At 33.7% G+C, this 27,562-nt stretch overlaps 1 protein-coding gene across 8 annotated transcripts in view; it reads left to right on the forward strand.

Annotated features, from left to right (window-relative positions):
• Window positions 1-23,132, forward strand: part of TMEM161B (transmembrane protein 161B) — an 84,742-nt gene extending 61,610 nt beyond the window's left edge. For 7 of the 8 annotated variants that reach the window (XM_077139194.1, XM_077139195.1, XM_077139190.1 and 4 more), the window contains 7 exons: window positions 11,731-11,882; window positions 12,408-12,468; window positions 12,970-13,110; window positions 15,744-15,857; window positions 20,089-20,263; window positions 21,279-21,375; window positions 22,669-23,132. In XM_077139194.1, coding sequence (XP_076995309.1) covers window positions 11,731-11,882; window positions 12,408-12,468; window positions 12,970-13,110; window positions 15,744-15,857; window positions 20,089-20,263; window positions 21,279-21,375; window positions 22,669-22,946 — 1,018 coding nt within the window. In that variant the 3' untranslated portion in view covers window positions 22,947-23,132. The remainder of the gene's footprint in view (window positions 1-11,730; window positions 11,883-12,407; window positions 12,469-12,969; window positions 13,111-15,743; window positions 15,858-20,088; window positions 20,264-21,278; window positions 21,376-22,668) is intronic. The other variant, XM_077139197.1, reaches the window with a different exon arrangement.
• The last annotated feature ends 4,430 nt before the right edge of the window (window positions 23,133-27,562 follow it).

A 27,562-nucleotide genomic window follows, 5' to 3' on the forward strand; every position in this document is an offset into this window, starting at 1 on the left:
CCTTATGTAGATTTAGATTAAAGATCTAAAAATTGAGTCCTGTATTTGTTGTAGGAAATCTATAGATACCTACAGCAAACCAGTACAACTTAGTCATCATTTCTAAATTCTATAAAAGAATTATATAAAATTCTAAATCACTACTTTCTCAGTTTACAGAATAGTCTACTTTAGATTAATAAGGAAAAAAAAAGAGACCCTGAAGTGAACTGCATATCAAGAATCTCAGTGCAAGAGACAGTCAAACTGAATTTGAGACAGTGTATTTGTTTTGTCTTAGAAATGTTAGATGGCATGTTGTGCCAAAACTTGTTCCCTTTATAAACTTTTGGAGATCTTCTTTTACATTAATGCTGCTAAATTATTCAGTTCTCAGGTCAGAAACAGATTTATATAGGGATCTTACTTGGTAACAGGATCTTATTTCTATTTATTAACTCATAATTGAGTGACTTTCTTTTAATTGGGAGGTGATAATTAATTTTCCTTGTGAGTCAAAAATTTATCTTATTTTACTCCGGAAGATTAGTTAATTGAGTTTTGGGAGTTTGGTTTTTTGTTCTATAAAGCTTATGTTATATGCCTTCAAAAACTGTTTTTTGTTTCCCTCCGCAGTCTAGTTAGGTTGAAGCTGGCTATAATGTTTTGTTATGGGATGGAGTTTTAAACATGCCTGATTAGTTGTTTACTTATATCTAAAAAACTTTTAGGTTCTTTTTTCTTTAAAGTAATTGAACCTTCATACCTAAGAAAATATTTTAAAGGATTTTATGTAATAGGTCGTAAGACTAATATACCTGAAGTACGTAAGGTTTGAATGTGTGCACTATACTAGATTCTTGGTATAGTTTCTAGGTTTCTTTGTGAAATATAAAGTGTTTTTAGGATTTCTTTTGGAAAATCCTAAAATCCTTGCCTTTTCTTTTGGAAGAATAGTGTGGGTAGTTTAACTATTCATGTAGGAAAAATCTTTAGAAGTTCTCTTTAAATTGTTATTTCCAAAGCAAAATTTATCCTTATTGTACCACGAAAGTGGTTTGGTTGAGTGGAAACGTGTGATCTATTTTTAAAAGATAGGGCAGGCCATGGTGGCTCAACAGGCAGAGTTCTCACCTGCCATGTGGGAGACCCAGGTTCAATTCCCAGTACCTGCCGTATGCAAAAAAAAAAAAAAAAATTAAAAGATAATCAGGGATGGATGTCCACCCCAATCAAGGTGACAGAGACACTTCAAGACTTCATCCCTTCGAGATGCTTTGAATAACCAACAGGAACTGGCAGAAGCATCTTTCTCAAAGTTCCAGAAAATAGTTAAAGACCCGGGACCAGTGTGGGCATGAGTGTAGAATCAAGAAAAAGGCTACTTAAAAGCAGAATCTCATTGCACCCTGGCTGACTCCTCCCACACTTCTCACCAACTCAGTGTGAAGCCAACCTGTGCTCCCATTTCAGATCCCTGATCCCAATTCTAGAGGGAGCAGGGTAGCCCTCGTGCACATATGCCCAATCTGCCTGGTCACCTCAGGAACTTAACTGTCCTAGAACTTGCCCTGCTTATAGAAGGTGGCTCCTGAGCTCTCGGACAAAATGCTATGAGAGAACAGTCAAGTTGTGCTCCCTGGGACAAGGAATTGATGAATGTAGGACATAGAGAGCTGTGCTCTCCACCATGAGGAACTTAAATTTGGCAATTCCCAGAACCACATGCCCAATGCCCAAGACAAGAGACATGCACATGATTTGGCCTGGAACTATTCTCTGGACTCATGTGTATAGATCCTGAAGGAGAGTACCGTCACAGGTCTCCTGAAGGAGAGTACTGCAAGAATTGATAAAGGTATTCTTTTTCCTTGTTTTTTTTTTTAATTATTATTATTATTTTTTTTATTAGCTTCTGGTATTCAAGAAAAGCTCTGTCATAACACTAGCTGGATACAGGTTTAACAAACAGATGCCTCAGAGTCTAAATTCTAGCAATAATACATTAAATATCAAAATGTCTAGGTTTAAAAAAAACGGTTAAAAAACATACTAAGCAGCAAGAAGCAATGGCCCAGGCAATGTTCCCGATCCGCAATGAATGGAGGTAGTCTAAGGGTATAACGATTGAGGGATGGAAGGGGGGAACTATGGTGTATACATACAATGGACTAAGCAGCCACAAGAAGGAATGAAGTATGAGGCATGCAACTAGGTGAATGAACCTTAAGAACCCCATGTTGAAGGAAATGTCAGGAATAAAAAGACGAACATTACCATGCCTTAAATCATATGGACTAACTGTAATATAAAAATTCAGTGAACTAAAGTCAAGAGTATTGGTTATCAGGTGAAACTTATTATAAAGGGTCCTAGATTGTAAGCTCTTACAGCAGCCACATATATTTAGGAGATGTAACTGTTAATTCTAAATTCTGATATACTGGGTTGTTTGGATATAACATGGTTGCCCTGGTTTGAAATGATGTATGTACCCTAGAAAAGCGATGTTTTAATCCTGATTTCATTTTGTAAAGGCAGCCATTTCTTCTAATCCCTGTTCAATACTGTTTATTTGAAACTGTCATCAGACCATCTCCCTGGAGAAATAATTTAATCAAGAGTGGTTGTTAAGCTGGATTAGGTAGAGGCATGTCTCCACCCATTTGGATGGGTCTTAATTAGTTTCTGAAGTCCTATAAAAGAAGAAACATTTTGGAGAAAGAGAGATTCGGAGAGAGTAGAGATTGCTGCAGCACCACGAAGCAGAGAGTCCGCGAGCCAGCAGCCTTTGGAGATGAAGAAGGAAAGTGCCTCCTGGGGAGCTTCATGAAACAAGAAGTCAGGAGAGAAAGCTAGCAGATGACGCATGTTCACCATGTGCCCTTCCAGCTGAGAAAGAAGCCCTGACTATGTTCACCATGTGCCTCTCACTTGAGAGAGAAAACCTGAACTTCATCTACCTTCTTGAACCAAGGTATCTTTCCATGGATGCCTTTGATTAGACATTTCTATAGACTTGTTTTAATTGGGACATTTTCTTGCCCTTAGAACTGTAAACTAGCAACTTATTAAATTCCCCTTTTAAAATGCTATTCTGTTCTTGGTATATTGCATTCCGGCAGCTAGCAAACTAGAATAATGGTCTTTCCTAGAAACTTCGGGTGTATATGTGACACCTGAGACTCAGAATTAGAGTTCTGAAGCTGTGAAAGTCAGCAGTACCCCATATAAGAACTGTTGAAAAAGTTGAAAAAGTGATCAGACATCAAGTAGCGATGTTAATGAAGCAGATCTGGATAGGACTAAGGTATATCAGAAGACTGGGTAAAGGATGATATCATTCACATTTTAAAACTTTTGTGTGAGACTAAAGGTAGAAATGTTTATTTGGTACAAAATTTATATTTTGGGTAGTGCATTTTCCAATTTAACTTGTGTAGTCAGTTTGGTTGAACACCATAAGTAGTACCTGGAATCTTGAATAGGGTGTGCAGTGTTGTTGGTTTGTCCAGGTGAGTGTGAGGCCCCAGTATATTCCAGAGTAATTTGTACAGTGAAAAAAGGAGTACTTGCAGGGTCCCCTTGTGGAGCTGGGGAGAAAGGAGGAAATATTCAACTTCCCCATTTGGAGATATTCTCGCAAGCAGTGGGGACAATCAAATCAGTAGGCCCTTCAAGGCGAAGGGTTTTCAAATGGTAAACAGGATTAAGTTTTAGAACTAAAACGAAAAACTTCTTTCAGATCAGGATAACAACGTAATTAACAAATGTTTATCATGGTACTACTATGTTTTGTTTTTAAATTTTTAAAAAAAATATGACAAGAAAGAAACACAAACATTCTTAACATAATCGTTCCGTTCTACATATATAGTCAGTAATTCACAATATCATCACATACTTGCATATTCATCATCATGGTCATTTCTTAAAATATTTGCATCAATTCAGAAAAAGAAATAAAAGGACAACAGAAAAAGAAATAAAATGAAAACAGAAAAAAAAATTATGCGTACCATACCCCTTAACCCTTCCTTTCATTGATCACTATCATTTCAAACTAGATTTATTTTAACATTTGTTCCCCCCTATTATTTATTTTTATTCCATATGTTCTGTTCGTCTGTTGACAAGGTAGATAAAAGGAGTATCAGACACAAGGTTTTTAGTCACACAGTCACATTGTGAAAGCTATATCCTTATACAATCATCCTCAAGAAACATGGCTACTGAAACACAGCTCTACATTTTCAGGCAGTTCCCTCCAGCCTCTCCATTACATCTTGACTAACAAGGTGATATCTACTTAATGTGTAAGAATAACCTCCAGGAGAACCTCTTGACTCTGTTTGGAATCTCTCAGCCATTGCCACTTTGTCTCATTTCACTCTTCCCCCTTTTGGTTGAGAAAGTTTTCTCAATCCCTTGATGGTGGGTCTCAGCTCATTCTAGGATTTCTGTCCCATGTTGCCAGGAAGGTCCACACTCCTGGGAGTCATGTCCCACGTAGACAGGGGGAAGGTGGTGAGTTTGCTTGTTGTGTTGGCTGGAGAGAGAGGCCACATCTGAGCAACAAAAGAGGCTCTCTAGGGGGTGACTCTTAGGCCTAATTTTAAGTAGGCCTAACCTATCCTTTGTGGGGTTAAGTTTCATATGAACAAACCCCAAGACTGGGGGCTCAGCTTATCGCTTTGGTTGTCCTCAGTGCTTGTGAGAATATCAAGAATTCAACTTGGGGAGTTTGAATTTTCCCCCGTTATCACCATTCCCCGAACGGGACTTTGTAAATACTTTTCCACTCACTGATCAAATCACTCTGGGATTCATCAGGACATCAATCTGGACAGACCAACAAAATCTCATGTCCTACCCAAGGTTCCGTGTACTTATGGTGTTCAACCAAGCTATCTACATAAGTTATATTAAGAAATGCACTAGTCAAAATATGAATTTTGGTACTACTATGTTTTAACTTAGTTTGTATTCACATTTCATTAAAGGCCTAATTCTCAAATTAAGAAAACACGTTTTTACCCAATGCTTTTTTTTTGGAGAAAAACAACAACAAAAAGGATCATGTTCTGAGAAGAAATATTTTGTTGCCAATATAGAAATCAGAAAGATACCCTAAGGAAAAAACACAGACGTTTCTACAGATGTTTTGCAAAAGTGTTTCACAAAATGTATGATTATCTTGTTTGTTTGTTTGTTTTTTTAACTTATGTTTAAATGCTTCCTACCTGTCCTGGATTTTTCTTTCCTATAATTTTGTGTCTCATAGGGGCATAAACTTCAGACCATTTACTCATACTGAAGATAACTTGAGTGTTATTGTTTTCATTGTTTATGCCATAAATGAATAAATAAATGCCATGATTTTAGTTAGCATTTTTTTGTTGGACATGTCTGTAAATATAGAAACCTAGTTTTTTCATTTCATAATTTCATAATGTTATTTACATTATGAGACTGTATTTCTGTACAAGAAGGCAAAAAATAGCACGTGTGGTTATTTGGAAATTTTGGAAAATTTATGAAGAAAGGACTGTTTTTAATTGAATGAAATACACATTGCTCTAAAAGTTTGATTGAGCAAGCAGTTGAATTTTGAGGTGAAGCATGATGACAATTCTACAAAAATAGAATCTCTTCCATCAGAATTTTACTTACTACACTCATGGAATCCCAGAGTAGACTTTAATTGGTTCACCAGATCTCTTAGTAACTCTTCTTGGCCAGGAACTCTTAGGCACTGGAAGTATTGTTGGAAAATCCTTTTCTTGTTTTTGTTTTCTTTTGGAGAGTGTTCTAATTTGCTAGCTACTGGAATGCAATATATCAGAAATCAAATGACTTTTAAAAATGGGAATTTAATAATTTGCTAGTTTACAGTTCTAAGGCTGCAAATAATAAGCAAGGATATAGTGATGTCCAATCTAAGGCATACAGGGAAAGATGCCTTGGTTCCAGAAGGCCGATGAAGTTCAGGTTTCTCTCTCAAATGGAAAGGCACATGGTGAATTTGGCGAGATCTGCTAGCTTTCATTCTGGGCTTCTTGTTTCAAGAAGCTCCCCTGGGGACGCATTCCTTCTTAATCTACAAAGGTCTCTGGTTGCCTCCTGGCTGTAGTCATTCTCGAGCTTTCTCCAAAATGCCTCCTCTTCCAGGATTCCAGTAAACTAATCAAGACCCACCTGGAATGGGTGGAGTCACATCTCCATCCAATCAAGTTAATACCCACAGTTGGGTGTGTCACATCTCCATGGAGACAATCCAGTCAAAACCTATAGTACCTACGGATTAAAAGAAAAGGTTGTTTCTATAAGATTAGATCAGGACTAAAACATGGATTTTCTAGGGTGTGCAAGTCCTTTCAGACCGGCACAGAGGGAAAGTATAAACTTTAGAAAAGTTACCTGTTTATGTGTCTGTGAAGTAAATTTAGTACTTGTTCTCTTTTGGATATATATATCAGAGCTTTGCTGTAGTGAACTATGTTGTATTGAAATTTTAAGATTTTATGGTGATAATGTTTCACATGCGTAAGAAGCACTTCTAACAGTGGTTAATATTAATTGATCATTATGAACCTTTCAGTATGTTAGGACCTAGAACTTAACTCATACTTGAGACTCAGAAAGTTAATAAAACAGACATACATGCTTTATTTACACTGAATTTTTATTAGGTTCTGTTAATCTCAAGTGGGGGTAAATTATAGATCAAAACTTGATTAAAATCTAGATAGAATTTTCTAAAATGTTAATTTTTTGTCAAATAATACATAGTTTGTATTAAAAGGCTTGTAATAAAAACTGAATCCCCTTCTCCACACCTTTGATTCATCTCGTCTTCTGTCAGCTCTTTTTCTGACTTTTAAATCTCTGATTTCTAAATATTATGCTTATGCTGCCAGTTCTTTAATTCATCAACTATAGTATTGATTATTTTCCTCTCTTAAACTATGCAATACCCTCTGCTTCTCCTCTTCTTGATATTAGTGCAGTTACTTTACAATTTTTGGTGAGATCAGTATTCAGTGATTAATTTTTATGCCTATAAAAATATTCCTAGGTAAGCATTATCAGGCACTTAATTACTTTGCATTTCTGATCAGTTATTGGTTGTTTTTTTTAAATTTCCTTTTTCTCTGCTTGTTATTCTGTTAGCTTTCAGTACAGTTTTCTACAAGGTCATCAGTTCCCTTTTCCATCCTCCATGGACGCACTCTTCCTGGAGATCTCCTTTCTGTAGCTTTTATCTGGCCTGGTTGCTTTTCAGGCCTCTTGCACAACTGTCATCCTGGGATTTCTGGTCATTGTCAGCCTAGGAATTCCCTTTGCCTTCCTCCTGAGTTTAATACTCTATGTCAAAGATTCAGTGGTTTCTTCTTTCTTAGTTTATTCAAATGATTTGGTGGCATTTTATTACAAAATGTGCATGGGAGGTAAATATTTTTAGACTGCAGTTTTTACAGTGTCTTTTTTCTGTGCTCTCACTTATTTGGTTGATATTTTGATTGAATATAGAATTGTGTTGTAAAAACTTTTCTTCATTATTTTGAAAACATTGCTACATTGTTCTCAATCTCTGAAATTGCTAGTAATAAGCGCAGAATCCTTATGATATTTAGTCTTTATTTTTCTTCTCAGGAAACTTTTACAATCTCTTCTTTATTCATCTGGCTCCTGAAAGTTCAAGGTGTTGCACCTTGATGGGAACCATTTTTGTTCCTTGTGCTGTCCTTTGGTAGACTTTACATTTAGAAACTTAACTTCTTCAGCTTTGGAAAATTTTTTTTTTTTTTTTTTTTTTTTAAAGAGAGAGGGAGGAAAGGAAGGAAAGACAGAGAAGGAAGGAAGGGAGGAAGAAAGGGAAACATTTTTTAAACATTTTCTTGTTTTATTATATTTTGTTTGTTTGTTTGTTTTTTACATGGGCTGGGGCCGGGAATCGAACCGGGGTCCTCCGGCACGGCAGGCAAGCACTCTTGCCCGCTGAGCCACCGCGGCCCGCCAGCTTTGGAAAATTTTTGTATGTCTTTGATGTTCCTTCCCCTCTGTTTTTGTTTTTTTTCTGTTCACTTGCTCTCTTCCATTCTTTCTCCTTTGTAGAATATCTAGTAGGTATTGTACCTCCTGGACTGATCTTCTCATTTTGTCAACCTTTCTCCTATTTCTCATCTTTATGTCTTTTTGTTCTCTTTATAGAATTTTTTCTCAACTTTCTATCTTCTAAACTTATTTTATCCTATTTCTAATTTTTCTGAGCTTATTTTTTTATATCTATTCCTTTCAAATAGCATCATGTTCTTTTCAAAGATGCATTTATCTTTACTTGCTTTATGACTATAGATATATGTCATGCATATTGATATTTGTTTGTGAAAACATCTATCTGTCTATTGCTTAAAAAACTTTTTATTCTGCTTATATCATAGCTTCTTTTTTCTCCAGGTTTCTTTTTAATTTTTAATTTTTATTTTTTGTCTTTTATATGAAATGTTATGCTTTAAATATACAAACTCTGGGCTGCTGTATCTGTACTGCCATGTGTTTTTGTATAGCTCTTGAGATTAGACTAGTTTTAACATTTTTTATAGGTGGTAAAAAACACATACACAAAACAGACATTGGAATATGCTGCAGAGACCATATATGGCTCAGAAAACCTAAAATATTTATTACCCTCTCCCCTAGTGTCTGGAGATTGCTGGATTTCTTTCATATTTAAGAATGAGACCTTGATAGCAAATTGTAACCTCTGTATGTAGGTATAGCTTTGTTGGCCTCACTGAAAAATAACTGGGTAATAACCACGGCTAGTTTGTTTTAGAAGGCCGTAATGTTATCTGTCTTTTCTTTGGGGCCTTTTAGTTTCTCTAAGAGAAGAGGCTCTAATCTCTTACATGGAGTGTATAAATCTACTACACATGTTTCAGAGGTAAGTACACCTTAGAGTGTGGAGACATTGACTTACTCATCCCTTTTTCAGTGCAGCTGCGTTTATGTAGAATCTGCTGTGCCTCAGGTTTAGTTTCTCCAGAGGCTAAAATCTCTGGTCTTCTGTTGTGATCAGAGTGGGATTATTTTACCTGGCTGTAAAGATGTAATGGGAACTTGGGGCTCCAATCATTGCTTATATATAGATAAACCCAACCTTTACTTTCAGCTCTCACCACACTATTGAGTTTTATGGAACCATGTGCCTCCTAGATTCAGTTTTAATAGAAAAGCTTAAAATGAATACTACTAGGGGATTATTAAATGAAAGCTTGAACATGTGGGCATAGCCAGGTATTACACATTAGAATATTATGTGTGTATTTTACACTGTAGATTATGGGGCAGTTTTGTTTTAATAGAATGCCTTCTTAATAAATACTTGGTTTTAAGATTTATGCTGTATGCAATATGAATTGAGGAGGCAGGGATTATAACATTTTAGGCATTTGTAATGTAGGATTGTATTAGAATGGGGTATTAGTGGTGTGAGCAAGATGCTTAATTGCTGGATCATGTTGCATCTATTTTTTTTTCTTCAGTGTTGACATATTTGGTCATTTGATTATTCTGGAGTTACAAAGTTTGACAGTAGACATAGCCTTTGAGATGTCTAGTTTTTGGTTATTTGATAACAGTTTTGGTCAGGGATGTTTTGCTATCACTGTTAATGAAGGAGCTGAAAATGTTCTCTAGATTCTAGTACACATTTTTAGTAAAAATGAAGTATTGTTTTCTAGCCTGGTTGGGGTACTCAGACAGCAAGAGAGATCATAGTTATAGATCCAGAATTGTTCACTTATAGTTGTGGAGTTTTTATATTTTGTTTTAAAATCTTAATACTTTTATCTTATTCTTTTAAAACATGTAAACTCTTCCTCATAATGTCAAGAAAGAGCCTACAGTGATACTAGTAAAATCAGCCACTGGCTTTTGCTTGCTTTTGTTTTGTTTTGGAGAAGACATAAATGGGATTCAGAACATCCTGGAGGGAAAGTTTGAGTATCTGTATTCTAGAATCTCATCACTTTTAAACAGCATTTTGTATGTTAGAAAATATCTCTTAAATGTTGAAGATTAAGCAAAGTTCCTTTTTTCTCCATATACCACCCTATTAATACTTTGCATTAGTGTGGTCTGTTTGTCGCAGTTGCTGAAAGACCATTTTTATAATTGTACAGTTAACTATAGTCCATCATTTACAATAATATTCACTGTTTGTGTTGTACAACAAAGTTTCTTTGAAGACTTTTAAAATTGTTCCTGATTTGCTTTCTTCAAAGAAGAAGCTTTAGTATTACTATTTACTAAAAATTGGATTCTTTCTTTGTGATTTGCTTTATGATTTCCATATGTAACCTGGACTTCAACTCTATTATTAATGTGATTAATAGCACTTGCTGATCATAAATATAGTGGTTTTATGCTTTAAAAGTTGCATAATTAGAAAAATAATTGTGTAATAGACTCTTCTGTGTATATATAACATTGTTTTCTCGTATGAGAAGTTAGAAGCTTAAGCAGTAAAACCTTAATTTCATAGTGTTTGTTTATTAATTGTACTGCTAAAAAAAACCATAATATAAATTTAAACTACAGTGTATTTAATAATAATTTGGTTAATTATAAAACTGTTCCAAGAGTTCAGATTATGCAGAATGATTTAGATTAATTTTTTAACCCTTATTGTTTTCTGCCTACACACACAGCTGACTCATCAAAATATCTTTCCTTCTAAACAATAATCTTCCCGAAGTTAATGGGATGGGTTTGCGTTGGTGGTGGGTAGTTCTTCCCTGGATTTTTCTTAGCTGGAAACCTGATTACTAATTAGAGCCCTAATCTCTTTGTCTTCCTAATTTTTTTCTTTGGAAAGTCTTTATTTAAAGCAGCTGTAGCCTACTAATGAAGTGAGGACCTAAATGTAAGAACCCACTGAAAAATGATATGATTAACTTTTTGAGAAACTGCCAAACTGTTTTTTCCACCATGGCTGTACCATTTTATGTTCCCACCAACCAGTTTACAGTTGTCTCAGTTTCTCCACGCACTTACCAGTGCTTATTTTCTGTGTGTGCGTGTGTTTGTGTGTTTAAATAGAAGCCATTCTGGTAGGTGTGGAGTATACCTCATTGTGATTTTGAACGACATTTCCCTAATGTGATTTGGTTGTTTTTGAATACTTAACTGGTCTTTGTTTTTTAGAATTTTTCTCTTAATCATATTGAGAAATGATAACTAATTTTTGTATCACAGATCACCACTGGCTTTTAGAAAATCTCAAATTTTAAATTGTTAAATGATTGTGGTTGTGTATAAGTTCAACAGACATGCACATTAAAAACAATTCCTTAAAGTAATCCCTACCTTGCTTTTCATGTCATTGAAAACCTATTGCATAAAATTACTGTAGTAAACTCTTACTAAAATTTGTCAGTTGGATAAACTGGAAATATTTTTGTTCCCTAATTGCAGCTTAACATGTGTCTGCACTTTTCCCTAACTTAAACATGTTATAAACTCTCTTTAATATCCTGTTTTTATATTCTATACCCTGGAAGACTGTTTCAGTTTTTCACTTCCTTCCAAGAGGGTTCTTGAAGATACCCTTCTGTAGAGAACTATGTTGTAGAATAAAAACAAATGGTTTAATTAAATTTAATTGTAGTTCAGGTCCTCTAAAGATGGTTGTATTTAACTCCCACAAAGTTATTTGTGGTTTTTCCTGAACCTTTCCTTCTGCAGCAAAGTTCTATTTTCATTAACTACACACTATTTTAAAGTAGAAGATGGTGGTGAGAGATCAGTTTGTGTCACCTTTGGATTTTTTTTCTTTGTCAAAGCAATGGCAGTTTTGATTGTAACAGAAAATTATCTGGAATTTGGACTTGAAACAGGTAATGATTTCATACTGCATTAAGAAGTTTTGTTTTATCTAGTGTTAATATTTTCTGCTTCAATTTTTAGGTAGCTGTATGTCTGATACAGTTTTTAAATGACATTTGAGGTGTATATTCTTCAGTATTCTAAATTCCAAGCTTCCATAATTCTTAAATATCTTAAATTTTTTTCTATATTGTTTTAACTATTTTTGTTTACCTTTTTCAAAAATACTGCCCCCCCCCCCCCCCATTTTTCTTACAGCTAAATAAGTTTCTATAATGCTAAGGTTTACTCAGATAGTTAAAGAATTAACATAGATTTTATTCACACTCATGGAGTGTACAAATATCAAAGGGATGTTTTCAAAGACTGTTCCTGCTAATAACCAAATTTCATTGCGTGTGGCATACTAATTATCACATGAAAGAGCTAAGCTAGTCACTTCAAAATTTAAAATCCTCTGCTTTCTAGATTTTATTCCAAAGGAAGATCCTGTTTTTACCCCTGTGATAAGAGCAATCTTTTTTTCTTTCCTACAGGGTTTACAAATTTTTCAGACAGTGCAATGCAGTTTCTTGAAAAGCAAGGTTTAGAATCTCAGTAAGTTTTTGAAAAATTAAACATTATTTAAATATAGTAATAGGTGAAAATTTTAAATTTTCCATTTTTAGTGAGGTAGCATTTATTTTGTTCCTAATCAGTGACAAGAGTTCTTAAGTTGGGCTGTAACCTCTAGAAACATAATTTTTACATCTATATTAAGTTAATATCTTTTATAGAATTCTTATTTAGACTTGCTCTTATTTCTTTAATTCCCTTTGCCTCCAAAAATCGAACAATATCTGAGACATACCAGTTCTGTTTTGAATACGTAGGTTGGGTTATTGTGATTGTGACTGAAAAGATACCTGGTTCATTTAGGGTGGTAGTTTACAATTCACCAAGATTTATAATGGATACTTGAATAAGAGCACTCTTTTGTAGAAATCTTCATTATTTGTATTATCATTATTATTGTGCTTTGTAAAGTGATTAGGAGAAAGGAAATTCTTAGAAAGTTAACTTTAAAATTTTACTGGCTTTTCTATTTTTTATTTTTAGGGGTCCTGTTTCTAAACTTACTTTCAAATTTTTCCTGGCTATTTTCTGTTCACTCATTGGGGCTTTTTTGACATTTCCTGGATTACGGCTGGCTCAAATGCATCTGGATGCCCTGAATTTGGCAACAGAAAAAGTTACACAGTAAGCGGAAAATGTGCATAAGCACATGCAGATAAATATATATTTTCCATCTTAATGAAGGTATATTATTGTAATGAGATAAATTATTGTGTTGAAAATTAATAATCAAATAACTATTTAATGTCACACTACTTCTCTTTCTACTATAATCAAGTTTTTTTATTCACTTCTAAGTTTTAAGTCCTGTGTTAAAAAATTATAAATATACCATTACTAAATTTCTGTTTTTACCTGTTAAAATGAAAATACCAACATTCACGTTAGTTCTTTTTAATTGAGAGGTCAATGTTTATGATATTGCAATCTCTACAACTGAACTGAGGATCTATGGGAATTTCCTTTTTAAAAAATCAGAACATTTTACTTGAAAAGGTTTTATTTAAATAACTTTATTTGAATAATTTAATGCCTTTTATTTAAAAACTTTTGAAACTAAAAGCTATATACATGAGAAGTGTTTAAGTTACCAGTGTTAGACCTGGTTAAAGTAGTGCATTATTTTATTTTAGAATTGTTCATCTGTACAGTTATATATCATAGGTTATTTTTAACTGCCAAATTTTCTATTTTAGCTCTCAAATAGAGAAATATAAAATTTCTATATTTATACTTCAAAGCTTGTTTACTATATTCCTTTTGGTTATCACAGATTTTTTTTGATGTAGACACACTGGCAGAAAGGCAGGCTTAATATCTACTTCAGCTCATCCATATCCAAGTTCCCATATTGTCTTTTTTTTTTGCCCTGGAAGCCCACATTGAAAGTAATCCCTTTTGATACATGCATTTATAGTTATTAGTTTCTTTGAGTAATCATATTTCCTACCATTTTTCCTTTTTAAAACTCGGTACTAATTAGGCTGATTCTCTAGTCTTTTCATAGAAGGATGATCATTCTTAACTCTTACCTGTATCATTTTCCTTTATTTTAATTTTGACATTCTTTTCATTTACTTTCCTACCTCCATTTTTCCTTATTTGCTTTGTGCATGTGTTTGTTTACTCCTACCTCTCATTGCACACTCCTTCATCCTTCTTTTTCTTACCTCCTTTTACTCAGCATGATCTTGGCTACATCCTGCCTTTCTTTCACCACCCGTCTCTCTAATGGCTTCTTTTTAAGACAAAACCTGGTTCTCCCCCTCCTCGCTATACACACACTTCAGTCCACTAACCCCAGTGTTATGATTTAAATAAGCTGAAAAGGGTGGGTGGAGTGGAGCCCTTCACAAGCTACTGAAACCGCTGTGGGCTGCTCCTTGATACTAGAGTGTTCCCTAGCAACACTGCATACCTAATATTGCTTCTTTCTTCCCCTGCGCCCGATGGTTTACCCAGGCTGGGGGATAAAAGAATCACTATATAAAAACATTTAGAGCATTTGGTAGGATTTGTGGGGACACCTTTTAATGTCCTTTTTAGAAATGTGTGTGTGTGTGTATGTGTTTTTTAAGAATTATCTCTTTGGAGATTTGGGTTTTTGTTTTCATTTATTGTAACGCCCCTCCCTGCATTGTATTGTAGCACTCTGTCTTAATACAAGGGTGTGGGCAAGCTAGTTGTGTTGTGAGAGAGTAGCCTAACTGGCACAAAGAGCATCTCACCCCCATAGCCAGGCACCCATATTTGTTTAAATGCTAGAGGTTGGAACCAGAGTTCTGCATTCCCTGTTAAGTGTTCATGGTTTCCTAACCCAGCCCCTTTTCTTCACATAGATCACTGTCATTTGCATTTGTAGTGTTATTTTAGAATGTGTGTGAGTGTATATATTTCAAACCCTCCAGTTTAACCCTTTAGCATGGTTGATAATGAAAGCAGTACATGTGTGTAATAATGTAACTAGTCTGAAGTATTTGCCTTTGTTCTAAAATAAGAAAAATTATCAACCATCTGTCCCTATGGGATAAAAACTTGTGGAACAGTTAACAATGACGTTTCAGTTGCGCTCTGAAACCCTTTGCTGTATTAGATGTACTGCCTTGTCAAGAGTAATGTACATTTCTTTGATTTCTATAGGATAGAGAAATTAATTCCAGCTGTGTTCATAGTAGTCCAGGAAGAAATAAAAATGTGTGAATCATTTATGATTTAAATAATGTAATTTAAACTTTATACATGATTATTATATATGACAAGTTTCCTCAGTTACAAGTTGTTTCAGTAGGTTCTGTCTGCCATGTATACCTTTAAGTGTCTGGACCTTGCTAATCACCATAACTTATAAATAATGAGGAAGGTACTTCATTTCAGCTGCACTGAAAAGTATCAAAAGATGACTTCCCTATACTGAAATTTCATTTGGGTTCATTGATTGTATTAAGATAGAGAATCTAGTCCTATATTCTGCCTCCAACCTGTACGGTTCTCAGCAGCAAGTCATTTAACCTTTCTGGATCTAAGTGTTCTCATCTGAAAAATTAAGATAATGACTGACATACTTAATATCATACAGTTTTGCAAGGGCTCAAATTAGTGTTTAGTGATGATGTTAAATATAAAATGAAGGTGACAGTACTTTAATATTGACTACTGAAAACAAATTCCTACTTTCATGTTACACAGAACCAAGTTTCTGTAGTTTGTTAGTGAGTTTTGTTTCTGGATTTTTACGTGTATTTCTTACATATTTTCAGAACGTTGCTTCATATCAATTTCTTGGCACCTTTATTTATGGTTTTGCTCTGGGTAAAACCAATCACCAAAGACTACATTATGAACCCACCATTGGGTAAAGAAAGTGTCCCTTTGTAAGTATGGGTATTTGAGGACGAATTTTGTTTTTATTAGATAATGAAATGGTTTTCTTACGTGTTATATACTGTATTTTTTTTAATGATAAAATTAGGGTGCTTTTTCCATCAATAATAGAAATGTTAAAAGATGTGTTATTAAATTGAAGATGTAGGTGTCATATCACCTTTTTGTGATCTTCATTAATGAATATTGATTATTATCCTGCAGTAATATGACCTTGTACTTGCAAGTTTTTCCTTTTCTTCATTTAATGTCCAGCTGTCATCAGTTATTTTTCTGTTGTCTTTGTGCCTGTTTTATAAGATACCTTCTGCAGTTCTTTTATTTTTAATTATGAAAATTTAGAGGAAAAAAAGAACAACATAGATGAAAATTCATATACTTGGCCTCTGTGTTTAACAGTTGTTAACATTATCATAGTTGCTCCATTCTGTTTTAGTTTTTCTGTTTGATGGGGTGCTTCTCAAGTCAATTAGAGACGTAGTATTTTACCCCTAAGTACTTCAGTAATCATCTAAGAACATTTTTCTATATAATGACTATATTATCATCAACCTAACAAAATCTAACTAGGATGGTGCCTTCACATTATCTAGACCATATTTCCTTAGTTGGAACACTGCATTTTTGACAGAAGAAGGTAAGGAAATGTAGAAACAGTTTATTAAATAGCACTAATAACTGGACTTAATATGTTAATTCATTACCAGGGTGAAGCTAAATTAGAATAATAGAAAGATTCAGACAAACCCAAGCCCTTCTCATCACTGAAACTCACTTGAGGCAGATTATTTAACTTTCCTCATCTGGAAAATAGGAGATAATGTCATCTACCTCACAAAGTTATCAGAATTACATGATAGAGCAATGCAAAAAGCTGAGGGTGTTTAATAAATGTTCCCTTCGTTTTACCTCATCAGAATTTAAATAGAAATATTTGACCAGTCATTGACTCCAGTAAATTTTATATTATGTACTTTTTTTTGATCCTGGTACAAATTTATTATCTAACAGTATATAATCAGTGAAGACCATAGCAGTTTTTTTTTAGAGTTAATTCTGTTGTATTAGGGAAAGTATTTACTAAGCTAGTATTTTTACCCTGCACAAATAAGCCTAAATACTAATTTTAGCTTAATATTTCACTGAGTAATCCCAAGGAGCCAGTGGGTTCTTAGCAAAATCCCAGGGGAACTTCTAATTCATGTCTCTGATGATGAAAGCATTTCCAACCCAATGTTTTCTTGAACTTTGCTCACAGAACTTGGTGTTTCCTAGTCCTGTAAATATATTCTCTGACTTTATATCTGCCTTAGTTAAATTTGGAAAACAAGAAGACTGCCATTTTTAATATACATATCATATACCAGTTACTATGCTAAGTATCAATACTTTACATATTTTGACTCAGTCATCCTTAATAGTAATTCTCTGTCTATGGCTGCTGTTCTCATCCTCAAATTTTATATGAAATAACAAAGTCAGAAATTAAGTAACTTGGTTAAGGTTATTCACCCAGGTTTAGTTTCTTCAAACGCTGATATTTCTTGGCCTACTTACTGAAAGTTTTTGTTAGTATGAAATGTACACTCAGGTATTTGATGTGTAATTAGTAAAATATATAAACATTTTTTGGTTATACCAACATGGAATGCCTACTTTTACCCTGACTGAACTATGAGCAGTTTATTAGTAGTGAATACGTTGCTTAAGGAAAATGAGAAATAAGGAACTTTTTCAAACTTTGGGCATATATTAATTTATAGGGAAAAAAATTGGGGGTATAGAAAACCTAGGATCTTCCTCCTATGGTTTCTTTTCCTCTGTTTCATCTCCAATAAACTTATTCCATAAATAGTTCAAACAAAATAGCAATGTTAACTCTACTCCATCCTGTTGTTAATCATCAGACCATTAGATTAGGTGATTAGATAGAAATGTTTTTTAATTTATACTTAAAATTCTGTATGATTATAATAATTTTAACTTGACAGATTCATTTAGTATTTAGATTATGAAAAAATGTCTGGCCCTCAGTGTAAGAGAGTGGGATGTGGGAGAAAGCAGATGACAGGTGCGTCTGTCACATAGACACAGTAGTTTATGGAGCCTTCTTTATTTTATAGACAGAAGCATAAATAGTTATAATATAGTTTCAACCCTGCAGCGTATCTAAATCCATCCATGTGTTCTGATTTGGCGTTGAGAAATGAGAGTGTTTGTAAGTAGCGTCTTGTGTGTGTGTGCTTATCCTCTTGTAAGAAGAAAACCAAGAGAGACAGTAGAGCCCAGAATGACTCCAGGAAGTCGGAATTTTTCTGCCTGTTCTTTACTCACATATTTGACCACCAGCTCAGATTCCTTCCTAAGTTACTATGTCAGATCTACTTTTTTATATCTTTATGAAGCTACTTAAATGATCTAAATTAGGAGATATATTAAATGACAGTTATTCTAAATCCTAAACCCCTCTGAAATTGAACATGTAATTTTTTGATTAACTGCTTTTTCCATTCACTTCATTTCCATTATCAGTCACTCTTAGTTTGTGTAATAGCTGTCCTTAGAATACTACCAGTCAGGTCTCCCTTTCACACAACTCCAGGTAGCACAGTAGTGTGTATGGGCCCCCTAGAAAAGTTCATGACTGTGGATTGCCTTACTTCTTGTGTACTGTCCCTCTCACATGACTGATCTCCTACTCTCATTGTTCATCATAGTGAAAATATGTTAAAATGTCACACCTTTGGGTGGTGCAATGGTGACTCAGTGGCAGAATTCTTACCTGCCATGCTGGAGACCCCGGTTTGTTTCCCAGTGCCTGCCCATCCAAAAAAAAAAAGGTTGTATCTTTATCCTTCTTAGCCAACAGTTCTTTTCCATTGGAATTTATGTCCATATTCTCTCATGGTCCTGTATATAGAAAACCAAAGGAGAATACACTAAATAAAGCCTTCATTCCATCCCTATTTCTGACTTCTGTTACGTGAGCAGTTCAAACAAAGTTATACACTTTCACTTCTTCTCTGTCTTTTCTGTTTCCTGTACTGTTCTTACACTTGATTTCCTGCAGGGAATTTTTCCTATTTTGCAGTTTTAGTTTCTTTCCTGAGTTCTTACTACTGAACAGAAAAGTAAGGGATGATAATGGAACCTGTTTTGGGGAGAAGTGTTGTAGGGATTTTATCTTTTCCCATTTGTTCTTATATCCATCCCTTCTATCCTCTTGGTCTAAAAATTTGAGAGATATCTCTGTAAATTCCAGATCCTATCTGGGAGATCTGTCTACTAATTTCAACTTTTTCCCTGACTAAACTATGTGCAGCTTATTAGTAGTGAATACTTTGCTTAAGGAAAATGAGAAATAAGGACAGTTATTAAGTGCTGGATACATTTTAGAGATTAGATACCATAGGTAGTCAGGTCATTCCTTTCAGATTACTCACAACATAGTCCTTTTTCAAAGCAGAAATCATGGTCCTTTAAAGACATTAAACCCCAAAATGATATAAGAAATTATCTTTGCTTTCTAAAGCCCTTGAAGGAGTTCTCACCATGGTCTTGTGTCTGAAAACCTGTCCCCCCCAAAATACATCATTTTACTTGGAATCCTAACTTCACCCTTGAGGAATTGCTCAGAACTGAACCAGCTTCACACTGTAGCAGGTTAAGTGACTTGCTGATGAGGAATCCAAGGCATCTAATCTCTTAGTTATCAGAATGCTGGATTTTCTGTAGTCCTACTAAGAACTCAGCAAAGTGAAAGAGTCCATCCAAATATCTATATAATCAGATAAAACTAGAGCCATTATTAGGTGAGTTGTTGACCTGTTAGTTCCGCAGTCACTTTCCAGAGGGTCCTCCTAATTTCCTTCTTTCTTTCCTCTAGTCTCCAGTTTAAAGTACCTACCTTCTCTTTTCATCTCACAGCCAACTCTTCTTACATGGAGAGGGATAAATAGAAAAGACCATCCCGGGTTTTGCCCTACTTTTTTCTCCTGCTAGATATCTATTACATCTTAGACTCCCATAATACATTTATCTGTTATCTGTTGTGCAAGAGAAAATAGTATATAGATACGTATGGCAGAGTAGGAGTCTTTAGTTTTATATTAGCAACTGTAGCTTAGGTATAGATTTCTGTGGTGAACATTAACAGTAATTACTAGCATACTAGCATATTGTGGTCTTTGAGTGCACTGTATCTAACTTTTTGATCTATAGAATGACAGAAGCTACATTCGATACTCTGAGACTGTGGCTAATAATCCTGCTGTGTGCTTTGCGGTTGGCCATGATGCGTAGTCATCTGCAAGCTTACTTAAACTTAGCTCAGAAATGTGTGGATCAGATGAAGAGAGAAGCAGGACGAATAAGTACAGTTGAGCTACAGAAAATGGTAAGCTTTATACTGTGGTCAAAATGAAAAGTAGTAAATAATTGTATTATTAAAAAAATCTGATTTCCTTTAACAGGTAGTAATTTCATCCCATAATAGTCTTATTGTAAAGAAATCAGATATCTTAAACTGACAGCAGAGAGACCTTGGTCTCATTTTGGTACCAAGTAAAGAAAGGCTCTTAATTTTCCCTCTTCTTCCTGTCTTAAGTGCTTTAAGTGTCATGTAGTTGGATAGTGTAAAGCTGTGGTGCATCTATGATTGCTCGGTGAGACTTCTCTAATTGATTTGAAAGGCATTTACAATGTATTGTCCAAACTTTATGGCTTAAAGGGTAAAGAAATAATTTTAGTTGCTAAATTGATTCCTTTTAACATTATTCTATATACTTGAGCCTGAAGTGTAAGTATTTACCTTAAAGGAATCCATCCACCATTACAGTGGACCACTAATCTGGTGATATATTTAATTTGTTGTTTGATCCCCTATTTTTGACATTTAGATGTTTTCTCTTCCATAATCATAATCAAGGTTCAAAGAACTTTTTTTTATGTTTTTCCTTTCACATATTTCCACATCTTTCCCATTGACCTTAATCCAGTATATTATTTTTGAATGGGAGTTTTTATTTCTGTGACATTTATGTTCATATATGACTGCCTGTTATTATTACTTGGTTTTATGTTTTAGATGGTCTTCCTTAGATATTTTAGCATTTTGTTTCCATTTTTGAAATGGACGTGAACATATGACATTTGAGTTTTCGGGGTTATTTTCTCCAATTTCTTATAATCATTTAAGAACTATTTTATCTTCAAACTTAAAATCAGAGCTTTTCTGAAGTCAGAGTTTGTGGCATTTATAATGAAGTGAAACTTATTAACATTTAGCTTCCTTCCTGTGAAAGGATTACTTGTCTCTTAAGCAATTCAGTTTGACTGACAATTATATGAAAGTTTAATTCACTCATAACATGTCAGCCATATTAGACACTTAAGAATGTTGTTGCTTGCAGGTGGCGCGAGTCTTTTATTACCTTTGTGTCATTGCACTGCAGTATGTGGCACCTCTGGTAATGCTGCTTCACACAACTCTGCTTTTGAAAACACTAGGTAGGCATGTCCTGACAACTGGGAAACAAATGGTTTTACTTTCTGTTTATAATTAATAGTGCTTTTTGTTACCTACAAAGAGGCATATAATGCTTTTTCTCTTTGGAAGTTTTAAGAATAAGCTCGAGAAACTGTTAGCTGCAAAATGTGATGATTCATGTTTTTTTGGAATGCTGAGGCCCATATGGGTTTGTTTTTGTTTTTGCATGGGCAGGCACCCGGAATCAAACCTGGGTCTCCAGCATGGCAGGGGAGAATGCTGCCACTGAGCCTATGTGGTTTTGTAATGTTATGCTTTACTTATAAGAATTGTTTGCCCGAAGTTAGTTCCTAAATCAGAATTTACCAAGAAACTTTAGTGAACACTTTTTGTTATAAAAGGATCACTTTCAAAACATTAGTGTTTTTAAGGTTTTGTTAGTATCTAAATTTAAATTAGCACAAGATACTTATAAACTTTCTTTAATTACAGAATCTCCTTTTAATTAATTGTCCTTTGGTGAGTTCAGACCTTTATAGTGAAAGGGTACAGGTTTCTCAGTGAAAGAGCAAAGTTCTCATATTATTCTGTCCACTGAGCTATCAAATCTCTGCATGGTGTTATTCAAGACCTATCAATTATAGTATTGATCATTTCTCTTCACTTAGATTAGGCAGTCTGCAAAGATGGGGATTTCAGAAGGGCAAAGGATTATTTGGGTAGATTTGGTAGACACCACATTGCTGATGAAAGATATAAATATCCTTTAGGAATCTATGGAATGTAAATGGGTAGCTCAGTTGTAAATTTTGTGATTCATATCCTACCAACATTGGAAAGTATATGATGAAAAATTTCTGGAAGCTATTAATAGTCTTTCATTGAAATTATAGTTTCTGAGAAAGAAATTTATTCTGATATTCTAGAAGTAGAAAGGATTTCTAAGAAGTTATTGTATCTTTCCCTTTTACTCCAGTTAGGTAGTTGATTCATGTCTTCTACAAGGAAGAAATTGTTTTTATTATTTTATCAGATTTTAATGCAGTTATTTCAAAATAATTCCCACTTTTTGGTTTTATGTGTACCTTTAATGATAAGACCAGAATGTTAGTCTGCTCAAGTTAAGTGAAATTTTTTACAAGGTATTTAGAAAGATTATTTTATTTTTAATATAAATGAGTTATTGTGCCAGTAAACTTTTATTCTTAATTGAAAATATAGGCTAAAGAAATTTTTTGTTTTAATAAGTTTTGGAATTAATTATTCTATAATTAGTTATTCTATAAATTTCATTTATGTTTTGAATTTTCTAGGTAATCATTCCTGGGGGATTTATCCAGAATCGTTGTCTGCCTTGCCAGTAGGTAACAGTCTACCCTACAATTCTGTTTATTCTGAATTACCATCTGCTGATGGGAAGGTAAAGGTAACTGTTACACAAATAACAGTGGCACTGAGCAGCTTAAAAAACATTTTCACTCCTCTTCTTTTTCGAGGACTTCTGTCTTTTCTGACTTGGTGGATTGCTGCTTGCCTCTTTTTCACAAGCCTTTTTGGGCTTTTTTATCACCAGTATCTGACTGTGGCATGAACTTCGGTTAACAAAAAAGGATATCCAAGTCACATTTTAAATTCAGATATGTGTTGCCCTTGAAGGGCTGAAGAATACCAGAAGAACACAAACACAAAAGGAAAAAAAAACATATCAGAATATCTTGTTTTAAATGCTTCCTCTGTATTCTCAGGGTGAATTAATATTATAATATTTAAAATCACAGAGTAGATTGTAAAATGTTAATACTGTGGCATTGGAATTTTAACTTCTTGTGTTAACTAATGTGAGGGCGATCTAGAAGGATAATACTTCTGGTTACCTTAGTTTACAGAAACCCCCCATAGACTTTGCAAATTCTCTTATGACTCCAGTTATTGACTGATTACTCTTACTGGTATTAAGGTACTGTTAATACTCATAGTGGCTGCCAGTAGAAGTCTTCAAACTGAGCCATGTGTTGGGGGAGGGAAAGGAGCAAAAATCACTTCTGTTGGTAATGTATTAGTTACTCTTCAAACAACAACAAGAAATCCAACAGAAGGAAGAAATAGGTGCTGTATATTACAGTAAAGAAAGTTGCATAGTTATTTTAAATTTAATGGAGATGTGCATGCTTAATATCTGCAAGTACTGCTGCTTGAGAATAGCAAGAGTATTGTTTTAAAATGTATTCTAGCCAACTTGAGAGTCCTTTTATAATGATTGGCCATATGAATATTTGTAATCTTATAGTTAGGTTTAGGCCAGCCATGTTTTATTTTATTCTATGAACCTAAATAGTCCTTTTAATAGTCTAAAAATATTTATCAATACTGATCAAACGTAAAAAAAAGTTACTTTATAATCCTGCTGACTACATGTATGTATTGTATATATATTATATATTAAATATATAATATATTGAAATTATAAAAGATGAAAATATTGGATCCGTATAATATTTTAAGTTGTTGAATGTATGTTAAAATTGATTGAATGAGATGTATTTGTATCTAGAAATCTTCTTTCTTTTTGGAATGAAATTAAAATGATGTTTTGAAAGTTCAGCAGAACAAGCAGTTCATTTGTGTTACCTGTATGTGAGGGTACTTCAGTTTTTATGACTATTTTGGTGACTTTTCCCAAATTACCTTTCTGTTGTGAAAAAAATCAAAACCTTTTTCTTTCTAAATAAATCTACAGATATCATTTGAACCCTTGTTAAATAGGACTTGCTTTAAACCAGTAGTTTTTGATATTAGAAATAATACCTTTTTATAGGTTGGCAATTTATAGATAACGTTAGAAAAAAAGATAGAATTCCTTTTGAAACTGTTTACATCTAAAACACAAAATTAAGGTTATGATTATGGTATAGAGGATATTTTTTAAAACAAACACTAGAATTTATAAATGAATGTTATTCTTCCACATAACTGTCTTGGGGGGCTATATATTATCTTTCATTTATGTTGCCATTGAAAACATTTTTAAAATTTCCTTTGGAATTACTTTCAAGGCTTGTGGATTCATATTAATTTGAATAATTTCAGTAGAGCAAATTCATGTCTTTTGGGTTAGATTTCAATATTTTTGGAAAAAGCTGATACTTTAAACGACTAAGCAAGTAATAAGGTAAGGATTTAAGCTAGATAAAATTCTTTGGTCAAAATTAATTGTGAGTATAGCCTAATGATACTACATGTGTATTTCTGAAAGAAGCATTCCAAATATATCCTTTGATATACAGTATCACTATAATAAGTGATATATTAAGTGAAAAATAAAACATTTCTGAAATTCTTTTGATTCACTCTTTTTGAACTTGGCACAAACTGCACATTATTTTAACTAATTGGTTTGGCTTTAGTGTTTTTCAGCCTTTCAGTACAAATTTTAAGGGAATGATGGCTATCACTACTAACTGGTTTATTTAAACGTCTTGTTTTGGTACCAACATTATGTTCTTTAAGTCCCGAAGGAGTGTACTTCACTGTAAACCAAATAATACTTTAATATCCACAAATTTAAACAGTATACTTCTCTTATATCTTTATATTAGACTAGTCAGTAGAATATGCTTCAGAGGTCAGTTATATTTTGTTATATGTGATTGCCACATTACCGAGTAACTCTTATAATTTTGCTTTATATGATTTGTAGAATTTTATTTGACAATCTGTTAGTCCCTTCCCCACCCTCTTTGCACTATAATCAGAGTTCTGTTCTCCCTTCTCTTAATTTGTATGAAATGAAAAGCATATAATTTTATCTAAATATCCATGTGCATTTTATCTTTGGTATTTCCCCCACAGTTCTAGTTGCTGTGCATAAAATGACCAATGCATCTAAGTAGAATGGGCTCATTGTCTTATTGTTTCTGATATAAATATCATTGGTAAAATAGTGGCATTGCTTTTGAAGTTATGATTCAGAAAGGATATTCATCTGTTAATGGAATTGATAGGTTCAGGAAGCAATAAGCACAATTCATTATGAAATCTGTAATTGGAACTTCACTGGATAGATTTTACTCTTTCAAATCAAAGATTAAATTCTCAGTACTGCAAAGCATAGGGTCCCAGCATTCTCTGAATTCATACAGACTTTCTGAACCATCTCATAATTGAAAATGGTCTATCATGGTATATGGCTCTATTCAGCAGAATAAAAACTAAGTGACTTTTGAATGTGGATCATTCTGTGTCTTCACAGAGCTTTAAGTAGCTTAAGGAATCAGATTTAAACACACTTAAGATCCTCGAGCTTGAACCTAGTGTCTGAAATAGTTACATAGGCTCATCTTTTAACTCTCATTCATCTCGTATGTCTGTACCTTGGCTTTATAGATGAGCTGGTTATATGCCATTTAAACTATGGCATGGACAGCAAGAATGGTCATAAAGCTGATACCAACCTTTCCCTTCCTCAAAATGGTAAACATTTTCATTTATTTCTGTTTTCTTCTTCTTTAAAAAAAGGAAGAAAAACCAAATATAGCCTTTTGATATGTTTGTCTTCTGTTTCTATTGGACTCTTCTTTAGCCACAAACTAACTGGATGGGCCTATCTTTAAAGGATCTCAGAGAGGGTATTTTTTCATTCCATGGTTTTTTGTTTTTTTTTTTCTTTAATTCCTTAATGTATTTACTCCCCTTCTTTCTTCCGTTTGAGAAAAAGTAGTACATTTTCTTAAGCAATATCATGATTTTGTGGAAAAAATATTAATTTAAGAATTAATAAACATTTCATCCTATTTCTACCTTTAACTAGCTGTTTTTTGCTTTTATTCGACATTCAACCCATACTAATTAAATAGAACTGTCATCATCATTGTTGACCTCAGTTTTATCATCTGTAAGTTGAAAGGTTTAGTTTAAATATGTTGTTCTATATTTCTGTATCCAGTAATAAATGTCTTCTTTGTTAGCATGAGAAAATTGTTGATCCATTTTTCCCTTCAGAATGCATTAAAAGGTCATATTATTAAAGGTTATTCATTTATTCATTAGCTGAAAATGACTTCACAAAGGGGATTTTCTCCAGGAGTATTTTGGTCTGTACTCATTTAATATTTATTTGGTAAATAATTATTGAGTGCCTGTAATGTGCCAGGAATTTTTCTTATGCCCTAAATAAAGCAGTGATTAAAACAACCCAACCCCAGTCCTTGCCTTAGCGGAAGTCTAGTGTGGAGTGCGGACAATAGCAAGATGGATGAGTCAAATATATGATGTGTTTGATAGTGATGAGAACTAATGAATGGAGAACAAAACAGGAAAGAAGGGGAAATATAAAATTGAAGGTAGGAGTGAAGTTAAAATTTTAAGTAGTACAGAGAAAGATTCACTGAAAAGGTGGATTGCTGATTAAAATTTAAGGAAATGGGGATCCTTATAGTGTTTGTTTTTCATATTGCTGTGGTCCATTTGTAAAGAAAACACTGTAATTGCTCGAACTTGGGTAACAATGAAGTCACTAAAGAAAAATTTTTAAAAGTAGGCATTACATATTCCTCTCTTCATTTGGTGTGTTGTACAGGAAAGATTATAGTCATTTAATTAAGTACTGCGTTCTTGCTAATTAGCAGTAAAACATGCAACAAATATAATTTCCTGAGTTCCCCTTTTACAATTTGTCAACTGCCTTTTGACTTAATTTGCATTTTATTTCAGTAGAACTTGTAAAGACTCAAAAGTCTTAAGACACTAGAACAATATGATGTGACTAAATGGCAGAATAACTTTACGCATAGTTCTTTTAATCTGTCAGTTAATCTCTTACACAGAGGCAATTAATTACATAAATGGTAATATGGCCAAGAACAAATATGTATTAATACACCTTATTACAATTTTAAATTAAAGTTAAAATTTATACCACATTTTTAAAGTACCCATTGCTGGAAATGTTAAAAATAAGGGATATTATTGTAGTAGAACAAGTATTATCAAACATTAACAATAAAGTCCAAGTAAAGAGTGCATGTGTGTTCACTGTAGAATTTTCTCAACTTTGGTGTATACTTGAAATTTTTGTAATAAAATGTTGACAATCACAAGATCATATTATGACTGGCCTTACACAAATTTGACAATTTGAACAATTTATTGAAAAAGACAGCATACCTAAGAAGAAAAAAAAATAGAAAGTATTTATAGTCGTATAGCTAT

Source organism: Tamandua tetradactyla, chromosome 21, assembly GCF_023851605.1.
Source record: "Tamandua tetradactyla isolate mTamTet1 chromosome 21, mTamTet1.pri, whole genome shotgun sequence".
Lineage (NCBI taxonomy): Eukaryota > Metazoa > Chordata > Mammalia > Pilosa > Myrmecophagidae > Tamandua > Tamandua tetradactyla.